The sequence below is a fragment of the Lepus europaeus genome, chromosome 6 (assembly GCF_033115175.1).
Source record: "Lepus europaeus isolate LE1 chromosome 6, mLepTim1.pri, whole genome shotgun sequence".
NCBI classification, from domain to species: Eukaryota; Metazoa; Chordata; class Mammalia; order Lagomorpha; family Leporidae; genus Lepus; species Lepus europaeus.
The window spans coordinates 74,901,792-74,914,157 of NC_084832.1; the positions used below are offsets into that span (position 1 = coordinate 74,901,792).

Sequence of the window (12,366 nt, forward strand, 5' to 3'; positions counted from 1 at the left end):
TAAGAAGATATAGAAAGCAATTTAACCTTTAATACCTGGAACAAGTTTTACAGCCACATTGGTAATTTACATATACAGTGGAGATCACTGAAAAAGCTTCCTGTTGCACCGCAGCAAGAAATTTTATTACAATGTAGATTAAATGGATTTGCTACAGAGTGCAGCAAGATAACCTCACTGAGGAATCATAAGATCTTCATAATGGAGCTTGTTACAGTGAGTTAAATATTTTCTTAATGTAATACAGTACATATTTTCTAAATGAACATTTTCACTGAAGAGTTTGCTAACAATTGTTAGCAATTAATGTTTTATACATACTTAATTTTACTGTAGTTAAAGTATGTGGCTCCCCAAATGTTAGTACATGAAATGTTAGGTTTAAACATAAGATAATCTCCTAAGATGGAGACTCAGAACATCAAAACTTTGATCATTATTGCACCTATATTTCTACAGAAAAATGAAAACTTTACATCATAATCCTCCCAAAACTGGACAGGCTGTAAAATTACAGACTTATTGGCATTGAACATAAAATCTACAATGAACATTTTTTGTGAACTGATATACATTATTAATGTGCAATGAAATTTGGTTAACTGTGATCATGCAAATAAAAATCCTTCACAATTATTTTTTCATGTTTTATAAAATGGTTTTAAAGATATATTTCCATAAATATTTCTGGTGCAATTTAGTCAACAACAAAAATACAAAGCTATCCCTTTACTCTGTTAGATTTTAAAACATGCCTTCATACTGCTGAAATAGAATAGTGTTTCATAGAATCCAGCCAGTGAAACATTTAAAACCCAATATATCTTGAACCAACATTAGTTGCCTTGATAGACAGCAGCCACCCATAATCATTGGTGTCAGTATGGTTGTAAATGAAGAATAGTATTTAAATATTGAGAGATTAAGACACAATTCAAAACATGTTTTAAAAAACAAATGGATGTTTCATCAACATGAAGAAATTTTGAAAAGAAAAACAATCATATCAGTTGTGATATACACTGGAAAATATTAAAATGTCATTTTCCAAAATAGTAGCTTCTTTATTATACTCCCCATCTATTATAACCAATCTTGGAAATATACCTTAAACATAATGGTGCACTATATGAAAATGTTCCATTACTCAGTGTGATAAATTTAATAAGTTATAATATGATTTTCTTTTCTGGTGTTAACAATCATGAAAAAAAAAAAAAAAACAAAAAACAAAAAACACAAAAGAACAGCACCTGAAATACTAAAGTGAATTTAGATATCCATTAAGTAGTAATCTATATGTTTTGGTTCAAAACAGTTTATACAACTGTATAAAGGATGCTGCCGTAAGTAATAAGTTTCTATATTTTGCAGATTACAATGAAGAAAAAAAATTTTGCTCTAAACCCAGATTTCCACTTCTCCCAATATGCATGAAAGAGAATTTCATTCAAAGTTTATATAAGACTGTAATACACACAGTAGTTGATATAGTTGGATATATAACTTCCACCCTGTCCCTCCCCCCTAAAATAACTTTTTGGCTCCAAAATAAAGTACAATAAACTCTTGATGAAAAACTATGTTATGGGGCAATCTATCATATACTATGGCTAAATATGAATTTACAGAAAAGAGCACATCCCATTTTCAGCACTTTTTTTTCATAAACATGCAACTCACTATAAAATACAAAACACTTGGCTTTCAAGAACAGCTTTATAAAGACACACTGCATCAATAAAATTTTTTTCTTTCTGATTAACTTTACACTGATACGGAGAACTGGAACTTTTCTAATGTGTATATATCAGATTTTATATTATAGTGTAATAATTTGATTTTCTGAACATAATGTTCAAGAGGAAATAGCTATACACAATAACATTCTAGACTATTAAAAACTTATTCAAATTACAGAATTTTATTGATACAGCAGATTAATAAAAACTGAAAAGGGATGATAAAATGGAATAAAGAATTCAGTACATTATTTTATAACACACTCTTTAAAATTAAAATATTTTAAATCTCTTTCTTAAAATTTTCATTGCCATGAAAAGCCAGAAAATTCTGGGACCAATACTGAGGTGTAAAGTAATCAAACAGCTTTAGGACTATTCAACAATTTGCATGGTGTCCTCTCAAGAGAGACATGGTTCTGGCATAATGGCAGACAATTTAGCACCTCTGAAGATTAAGGGTGCCCAGGAGTAAACACTAGGTAAGATACAACAAGGGAAAGAGACTATTTAATTCTCCAACAAATAGTGACATCAAGAAAATGACACCAATTGTTGAAAAAAAGTTTTTCACAGTAAAATTGCAGATAATACAAATACAAACACTGACAGATTGCTGCTTAAGATCTATCCTAACAAACTCTTTCCAAATCAATAGATCCAATAAACAGTTGCGTACTGTCAGTTTAAAGCCGCAGATAAAAGCTATACAAGCACTTTAGAAGTCAGAAACATTAAAAAAAAAATAGAAAGAAAAAAGATATTTACAAGTTTCTTCTTTTAGTTGATTCATTCTACATAAGCCATCGCACATTACACCTTCACAAGACTCCATAGTCAATGTTATCACCATGCGTATGGCTAATACATGTGACCACAAATACATGAGGTCACCAAAGTTAGGTCCAACTGTCCATTCTTCAGCAGTCCCATTTTGTGCATCAAAGGCTTTATTCAACCTCAAGCTTGACAAAAAATGATTTTTCCAAAGCTTTCACACAGAAAGTTATTTAATTACATTTGTTCATCGTCTTTCTCTTTTAGAACTTCGTCGCCGTACCTTAAGGGAAAAGTCATCAGATGCGTAATTAAAATGAGTACACATATTTACAGGATATTACAATAATTACACTTTTCTTTAACCTAGCTTTATTCACACTTATTACTGATTTGCTTTGATTTCCTTTCCCTGAAAGCTTTCTCCTTCAATCTTTCTACCTTGTCATCACATATTTAAGTCCATGTGTTTTTGGAATCCTTACTTGCCCACAAATAGCCTTTCCCAGAACAGCAAGACAGAAAATTATTTTACTTTTCTATTCAACAGATTTAAAGAAAAATGAACAAAAGTCAACATCAAAAAGTAACTGCACACAGATTTTCTTTCTACTTAGTTGTTGTGGTAAAAGAAAACATTTGATAATTATAACCGTACGTTACAGCTGTCTTTCTTGGCAAACTAGTTACTGAATTTGGATCCTAACACCTAATCAACTACCTATAAATAAACTGAAATTCAAGCACATTACCATTTCCTCTCAAGTACTGTGAAAGTTTAAAATTTCAGTTTAAAGTTGGTCAGTATTAACAGGAAGAAGAAAAGAACAGGGTTTTGTTTAATTTACTAGACACTTTTTCTCTAATGATTTTAATCACTACAGCCTTAATTTTATATCTCAAAAAAACTCTTTAAGGAATAAGCCAGGCTAAGTTTGAGACCACAATTCATCTTTTTTTTTAAATGGCCTTGACTTCACTCAGGGTGGGAAACTCTTTCCTGCTAAGGACCATCTGAATATTTGTAACACCATTTGCAGGCCACACAAAATTATCAACCTAAAAACTAGCCTATTATAGATTTATTGAATTTTGAGTCCTGCCCTGGTTGCCTTAGCAGGCATTTCAAAGGCCTTAGATGGCACGTGGTCTGGATGCACCACCCGCCCTGCACCCCATAAGGAATCCTGGTGCCAACAGAAATCTATGCTGATTAGAGCAGATGGGACAAAGCAGCAGAAACTAATCCCAAGACTCAATCACAACTAAGGTTTGTCGAACAGAGATGGCTGGCTGAGCCGATCGAAAGACTCAGCATTAGTGTATTAGAAGAATAACTCTTGGGCCAGCGCCGTGGCTCAACAGGCTAAACCTCCGCCTAGCGGTGCCAGCACACCGGGTTCTAGTCCCAGTCGGGGTGCCGGATTCTGTCCCGTTGCCCCTCTTCCAGGCCAGCTCTCTGCTATGGCCTGGGAGTGCAGTGGAGGATGGCCCAAGTGCTTGGGCCCTGCACCCGCATGGGAGACCAGGAGAAGCACCTGGCTCCTGCCTTCGGATCAGCGCGGTGCGCCAGAAACGGTGCGCCAGAAACATTGCGCCAGCCACGGCGGCCATTGGAGGGTGAACCAACGGCAAAGGAAGACCTTTCTCTCTGTCTCTTCTCTCTCACTGTCCACTCTGCCTGTCAAAATAAATAAATAAATAAATAACTCTTATTTAAATATGTTAAATTTTATTTTTCCAAACAGAAATATCTGGGATGTGTTACCTAGCAAAGCCACTCCTTACTTTTAAAATACAAAAAGAGAGCCAGTGTTGTGGTACAGCAGGTGAAATCAGGACCTGCAACGCCAGTATCCTATATGGGCATAAGTTCGAGTCATGGCTGCTCCATTTTGAAATCAGCTCCCTGCTAATGGCCTGGGAAAAGCTGGAGACCCGGAAGAAGCTCCTGATTCTGGCCTGGCCCAGCCCTGGCTATTGCAGCCAACTGGGGAGCGAAACAACAGGTGGAAGATCTCTCTCTCAGTATCTCTGCCTTTCAAATAAATAAATCTTTGATCAATAAACAAATAGAAAAAAATGTCTCCAGAAGGCTCACATCCCTACTTTTGGAAAAAAACAAAAAACATCTATTACAAATTTTTAAGAACTCCATTCAGTTTCTACTTCGATTTCAACAGCTGAAAAACAGACTTAACTTTTCATTTCTACTGTGAAAGCCAAAAAAGAAGTGTCAAAGGGAGTTATGAACTATAAATCACAATATGCTTAATGACTACCAGTGCCCTAAAATCCAGAAACACTGAAAGGCTTGAAGCATCAATGTGAGACGGCTTCCTTTACAAACTCTCTACGTCCAGTTCCAGCCTGACACTGACACTTTCACTAGGGTACACTTGGATACTTCTCAGCTTCAGGTTTCTATAAAAGGTGTTTTCTCCATTATTCATTTTGGCAGATGAAATGACATTATAAACTAATGAAAATGTTTAATTACTTAGAATTGTAGGAAACAACAAAAGCTAAATGGATTACCCAAATCTTTAAACTTTATATTCTTTTTTTGTTTTGTTTTTTGTTTTTTAAACTCTATATTCTATACCACCACCACCACCACCACCACCACAGTTGGATAAACACATACATTTACTGTAGACACTTCCTCTTCCTCTGTTTCTTCCTGTGGAACATCATCATTGACAGGAGAGTTACCCTGAAACACCTCTACTTCTTCACTTGAATCATTTTCTTTAGTAGCTGTTTGTTTGGAGCGTCCTACACGGCTAGAGTAAAACACATGTAAAATAAAATAAACATTCTAATCTTGAAGCAGAATACCTTGTTAGAGGAAATTTATTAAATTTGTTGTGAATTTTCATTTTTACCCTCCACTACTTCAAGAAACAACATGCCTACATTGGTGTTGAATGACAACCACACATAAAAAAATCTACCAAACAGTGTGACTGAGACAATTCCATGAAGGACCTCAAAACATAACCCCCAAGTCTAACCTTTCTTTCATCTTTTCCAATTCAATAAAAGATATCTATATGTACTATATGCTCAAACAGAAATACTCAGAGCAGAAAACTGTATACTAGTCTTTAACTTACCTTTTAGGTTTTCCTTAGAGATCCTAAACCCATTCATTTCTCAACATCCCCATTATTACCATCTAATTCAAACTATTCTCACTTCTTTTCTCTTTACAAACTAATCTTTGAAAAGTTTAAGAATGGCTCATGTCACTCCCCACTATGCAAAAGTCCACACTCACCTGAGAATGACTTTGTAAATCTCTTTAACACAGTAAAGAGGGCTCTGCAGATCTTCCTTAACTATACCTGTTCGCATCCCTTTCTATTCCCCAACTCCCAACAACTACACTGCCAGCAAACCCTTGCCTTCCTTTGGCTCCCTAAATTTGCCAAGCTTTTTCTCACTTTGGAACTTCAAATACGGTGTTCTTATCATCTGGAATAGTCCGTGCCCTATTATTTGCCTAACTTCTATTCTTAAGTAATCAATCTTCCCATTACATTCTTTACAACACCCTAGATTTTTCCTGCAGGGCATATAACACAAATGATACTCCTATATTTATATGTTGATTACTTAAGGACTGCATCCTCACAGGTTCCATGAAGTTAAGACCTATGTCTGCTATAAGCTACTATATCCCTCAGCACCTAGTACTAACACACAGGGGGCAATAAAAAATATGGTATGGCATCATTTAATCAAATAGATTTCTTTTGATAAACATTTTTTTTTTAAGTTAAGTACGTGGCTTATCACTTCTCTAAACAATCTACAACATGTATTCATGCTCAAATAGGGTAACTTTTTACTTGGTTCAGTTTTGTAACATAGGATAGCAACGATCTTTTTCAATTCTATGAAAGTCAGAACCCCAACAACAGACACATCATAACATATGTTATTATTCTGACTCTAAACAAGGTGTTTGGAGGCAGTGTTTGGCCCAATGTTTAAAATGCCCCCATCTCACATTGGAGTGCTGGATTTGATTCCCAGCTTCTTGCTAAGACGGGGAGGCAGTGGTGACGGCCCAGGTGACTATGTTCCTAGCACTCACATGGGAGATACGACTAGAATTCTAGTCTCCTGGTTTCAGTCCCAGCCAGGGCTCACAGTTGCAGGCATTTGAAGAGTCAACCAACAGATGGGAGCTTGCTCTCTTGCAAACAGATGTTATTTAAAATTTTTTTAAAGTTCCTTCCAGAGAAAGAAAGATACACAGCCAAGACAGGACATAGATTCTCCTGTACTTTTTTTTTTTTTAAAGAAAGACTTCCTTGTTAGGTTTAGAACATTCATGGGAGGACTTGTATGATTTGAGGAGATACTGATTAATCATTTAAGTATTTTTATGATCAAATAAAAACAAACTCAAGTAACAAGGCTGAAAGATATTTACTCCATTATTTCCTTGTTACAGAATTAATCACAGGTGTTTAAGATTCTTCAATAATCCTCTCCTTAGAAATAGTGATTTTCCTTGATAGAATCCAAACACAATTACGAAGCTTCCACAAAAACATACTTACCTTCACTTTTAACCTGAGAGAAAAATTACATGGAAGAAAGTATAAGTACCAGCTCCACACCCAGACATCTTTAACTCTTTCTGTGAAATACTCATAAATAGGAATAGGAAAGACCATACAATATCCAAGTATTCAGCCAAGAGGTGTTGGCAACTATGAAAAGTCAAGCTACTGATGTAATTATGTGATGAATTTCTCTCAGAAAAAGTGTGTACAATTTCTAATAGAAAACATGCTATTCTATTTCTACTTTAAACTGAGAAGAATACTGCCATACCTATAAATTACAGTATCGATGATACTGTCACATTAATAATCTTGGATAAAGACTTGTTACCACACTTTTTTTTGTAAATGTGCTTTGGTAAATGTCCAAAACTGTATGCAGATATATTAGATCAGGAAAAAAAAAAAAAAGATACCAAAAAGACAGCACATTTGTATGAATGTAATAGAAAAAATTATGCCTGCTACTTGCTACTGCAAGTTCAAAGAATAAAAGCAGAAGTGTAAGATCTACTTTACTTTATTTCAAAGAAAAACTGCTGAGGGGAAACATGAAGAAAAACTATAGCTTGCAGTGATGAGACAACTGGGTCAATGTGTGGTGTTTATTAGAAGTAAATTATTTTTACTTTCAAGTAAATAATACTTTTGGATTAAAAATTAGTTTTAAAGTAAAAGTATCTTATTATTTCTTTAGATACCATAAAATTGTTTAGAAAATACAAAATTATCTGGTATCCGTTAAGAAAGAGTTATCTTGACCTGTAAGAATGTATAAATGCTACCAGAGGGTTAACTGGAATGTCAATCACCTAGGTAAGTTTATAAAAATTTTATCTTACCTAGCATAACAGGGCAAAAGATATGGAATTAAAATACAGAAATATGTGTGTTTATAAATTTCCGAACCTTTGCAAAATAATTTGAAATTGGTTTCAAATGCAATATTTACAACTTACACATTTTTTTTGGGTTGTGATGGTGATGGCGTTTTTGATGGTCTTCCTCGTCCTTTCTGTGGTGTGGACTGTGTGGATTCAACTGCACTAGTTTCAGGAGATTCTGCTCTGCTTTGGGGAAGACCCAAATGTGAACAGCATCAAATTATGATTTATAATACTGCAACTAAATAGATACACTCTAGAGTTGCAAATATTTACCTTTGCTGTGCTCTCCTTGATGCTCGGTGCTGTTTGCTTTTTGACTTCTGTTCCGTATTAACACTCTGTCTTTCTTCTTCTTCTTCTTCCTCTGCTGTTGGAGGTCCTGATTTTTTTTTGCTTCCTTTTTTAGAAGTTTTCATTGTTGGCTCTTCTTTTGGTGTACCTCCACCAAGAGGTTTCGGAGGGCGGCCTCTTTTACCTTTTTTTGGTGGACTGTTCTGTTCATCTTCATTTTCTAACATATCTTCTTTGAGTCTCTTGTCCTCAGGCCACTGCTGTTCATCGGATTCTGAGGCTGTATGTCCTCTTTTCCGACCCCGCTGAGGTCCTTTAGGTTTCTGTTCCTGTACCAACTTAGTTAGGTCATCCATACCTAATTTCTCCTCTGTTTCTGTGACAGGTGTTTTTTTCCGACTTCTAGGTTTTTCCAATTCAGACTGGGAGGGGGGAATCAAAATTTTGAATATAAAATTGTTAGTATGCATATTTTGAAGAATGAAGCAAAAGAAAAAAAAGTTAGCTATTTCTGTCACAAACATGCACCCAGCCATACAGTTCTTACAGACATTAGGAACCACAGCTATCTGCTGTACTACTTATTGCTTTAACTGAGTTTCTCATTTTAAAAATAGGTTCTCTGGGTTAAAAGAATATAATTGCATTCATACTTTTAAGTTAGAAGAGTTGTAAAAGGAAGCCTCTAAGATCAGCATTTTATTACATTATTTTCACTGAGGAGCTGTTTACCAAAAATGAACATTCTAAATTCAATGCTTGGGTAAATATACTCAAGTATCTGTTTTGATAAACGATTTAGGGAATTCTAATGCTACTACTACATAGGACACAATTAGACATACCATCATGATTAAAAAGGAACTATTATTTTATAAATGGAGGCTACAAAATGTAACATATTCATCATCTATTAAAATTCTGGAAATATTTCTGAATCAAGAGACATTGCTTCTCTGTACATACAGCCAATTAACAACAAAAACAATTTAAAAAAACCCACTATCTTCCAAACTGAAAATAAAATTCTCATCTATTTAGTAAATTTATGCATGAATCAGCAGGAGACTGAAGAAATTCTCCCAAGGACCCAGGAATGAAAGTAAATGCATGAGGACCTATAATACAAACTTAATTTCCAAAAGTGTCTACCAGTTTACTCTTGAAATTCAATGAAAACAAAACCAATGAGAGTATCTGTTAATTCTGTATTTTTAACTAGTCATTGTATTTCCTGTCTGTGAACTGCGTAATCATGTGTACTTTTCCTACTCTGGTTATTAAAGGCTTAGTGTTTTTACTTATATTCTTCTACATTTTTTATATATTTAAAATTTATTTCCTATTCACTATGGACTCAATTGTGCAATCTCCCAATTCTTATGCTGAAATCCTAATCACGAATAATGTGATACTGAAATGGGCCCTTGGGAAGTAAATCTGGATAAGTAATTTGGATGAGAGGTAGTGCCCTCAGAATGGTGCTTTTGAAAGAAGAAACATCACAGAGCTGGTCCATGTTCTATTTTTTTCTGTCTCCAGACATGGGAGATCCAAGATGGCTGAATAGGGTCCAGCCACGCTAATTTCAGCAACAAAGGAAACTACAGTTCCAGGGGCCTGGAGAATTAAGAAAACACCTGAGAGTCCATGGGACAAGAGGAAAAAAGACAAGAGACACTGCTGCAACCTGCCAAACAGTGCTGCTGGCTATGAGCTGCCATCTTTCCTAAGAAAGGTAGGAAGAAATTGCCCCACCACTCAGTTTTAACTGAGTGAGAATGCCACAGTCACTCACTGAGTCCTGCCTCAGTGTGGGGAGCTGACTGGGGTCTGAGCAACTGCTGGGCTTGCAGAGGGGAAGCCGCAATGCTTCCCTCTCCTCCCCTACCCTCAGAGAACTCCAGACTCTACAGCAAAAAGTCGTGGAGCAGGTCTCTGCTCTTCCCTACAAAAATCAGTGAGTCACAGTCTGAGTCAGGGCAACTTGTGGGGCAAAACAGAGATTCCTTGTATTCTGCAACTGTGGGTGTTTTGGGCATTAGCCCCAGAGCTACGCTCACACACTCTGCGTGAGCCAGTGGGTTTCCCTATAGCTTCTAGCAGCAGCCCATAAATAATCCACCTCACCATGGGAGCTCTGGGTAATGACCCCAGTGTACACTGTAACACCAGAACTGTAGCAATTAGTCCTAAATCACTCAATCCTACTGCAATCACCCAGTGGACCTACGGAAGAACCTCCCTGCACTCTACCTAACTGGACTCATACCCTCCAGAGCAAAACCTCCTGTATGCCCCGTAGTCACCCTGTAGCACCGGAACAGGGTGCAGTTCACATCCTCCAGCCCCAGGACTAGGGCTGCTAGTATTATAAGCCACAGCACCAGTTGGACTCTCTTAGTAAGACCTATGGAACAGCTCATGCACATCGCACAGTCCTAGAGCCACAGCAATTGATGTACTTGTACTTGCTAACAGGACAAGGGGTATAGCCACCTTTCTCTTCCTCAGCACCAAGAACAAGGCCCTGGCTATCAGTCCCTAGGGAGACTGACACCAAACTCACTGTGGACCAAAGATATACACCCTAGGAAACCCATATTCATCTCAAAGCCATACTTCTATACCTACAAACTGCAGCAAACTAGAACACTGTGTGACTTGTAAACAAAAATGAATTAAGACAAAAGAAATCACTCAAAGACTATATTACTGAGCTCACCTAGAACCAAAGCGAAAGCAACAAGTCAAGTGATACCCTGAATTCCAGCTAAATTATCAACTCCTTCCCAATAAAACCTATAAACAGATATCACTGTAAGGACACAGGAGACACAAAGAAGCAAGTAAGCACAACATTTCTAAAAAGACCAGAATAGTCCTCCAGAATTAGATCCTGAACTGAAGGAAATATATGAAATGACAGATACAAAATTCAAACAATGATTGTACGGCAACTCTATGAGATTCAAGAGAATACAGAGACAGATTAAAGAAATGAGAAAATCAGTGAGTGACATGAATGAAAATATAACTAAGGAAATATAAATCACTGAGAAGAACAATTTAGAAATTTTAGAGATGAAATCTTCAATCAGTGAAATAAAAAAATATGATTTAGAGCTTTAACAGCAGAATAGACCAGTGGAGGAAAGAATTTCTGACCTAAAGGACAAGACTTTTAAAATAACCCAATCAGGGGCTACTGCTGTGGATTCACAGGCTAAGCCTCAGCCTATTGTGCTGGCATTCCATATGGGCATCTGTTCAAGTCCTGGCTACTCATCTTGTGATCCAGCTCTCTGCTATGGCCTGGGAAAGCATTACAAGATGCCCCTGGGGCTGGGGCTGTGGTGCAGTGGGTTAAAGCCTTGGCCTGAAGTGCCAGCATCCCATATAGGTGCCGGTTCTAGTCTCAGCTGCTCCTCTTCTGATCCAGCTCTCTGCTATGGCCTGAGAAAGCAGTAGAAGATGGCCCAAGTCCTTGGGCCCTTGCACCAATGTGGGAAACCTGGAGGAAGCTCCTGGCTCTGGATCGGCGCAGCTCTGGCCATTGCGGCTATCTGGGGAGTGAACCAGAGCATGGAAGACTTCTCTGTCTCTACCTCTCTCTGTAACTCCGTCTTCCAAATAAATAAAATAAATATTTAAAAAAAAAAAAAAAAAGAAGAACATACCCCTCATGTTTGGGCCCCTGCACCATTGTGGGAGGCCCAGAAGAAACTAATGGCTTTACTACTGAATGCTATAAAACATTCAAAGAGGAAATAACTCCAATACTTTTCTTTTCTTTCTTTTTTTTTTAACTTTTATTTAATGAGTATACATTTCCAAAGTACAGCTTATGGATTACAATGGCTTCCCCCCCGCCCATAACTTCCCTCCCACCCACAACCCTCCCCTTTCCTGCTCCCTCTCCCCTTCCATTCACATCAAGATTCATTTTCAATTCTCTTTATATACAGAAGATCAGTTTAGCATATATTAAGTAAAGATTTCAACAGTTTGCCCCCACATAGCAACACAAAGTGAAAAATACTGTTGGAGTACTAGTTATAGCATTAAATAACAGTGTACAGCACA

General features: G+C 36.7%; 1 protein-coding gene across 5 annotated transcripts in view; it reads right to left on the minus strand.

Moving 5' to 3' along the window:
* Positions 1 to 1,923: 1,923 nt before the first annotated feature.
* Positions 1,924 to 12,366, minus strand: part of PDS5B (PDS5 cohesin associated factor B) — a 203,743-nt gene continuing 193,300 nt past the window's right edge. For 2 of the 5 annotated variants that reach the window (XM_062194387.1, XM_062194385.1), the window contains exons 32-35: positions 8,263 to 8,702; positions 8,062 to 8,169; positions 5,167 to 5,305; positions 1,924 to 2,802 (exon numbers count right to left, since the gene is read on the minus strand). In XM_062194387.1, the coding sequence (XP_062050371.1) occupies positions 2,767 to 2,802; positions 5,167 to 5,305; positions 8,062 to 8,169; positions 8,263 to 8,702 (723 nt within the window). In that variant the 3' untranslated portion in view covers positions 1,924 to 2,766. Of the gene's footprint in view, positions 2,803 to 5,166; positions 5,306 to 8,061; positions 8,173 to 8,262; positions 8,703 to 12,366 lie in introns of all 5 variants that reach the window. The other 3 variants (XM_062194386.1, XM_062194384.1, XM_062194389.1) reach the window with 2 other exon arrangements.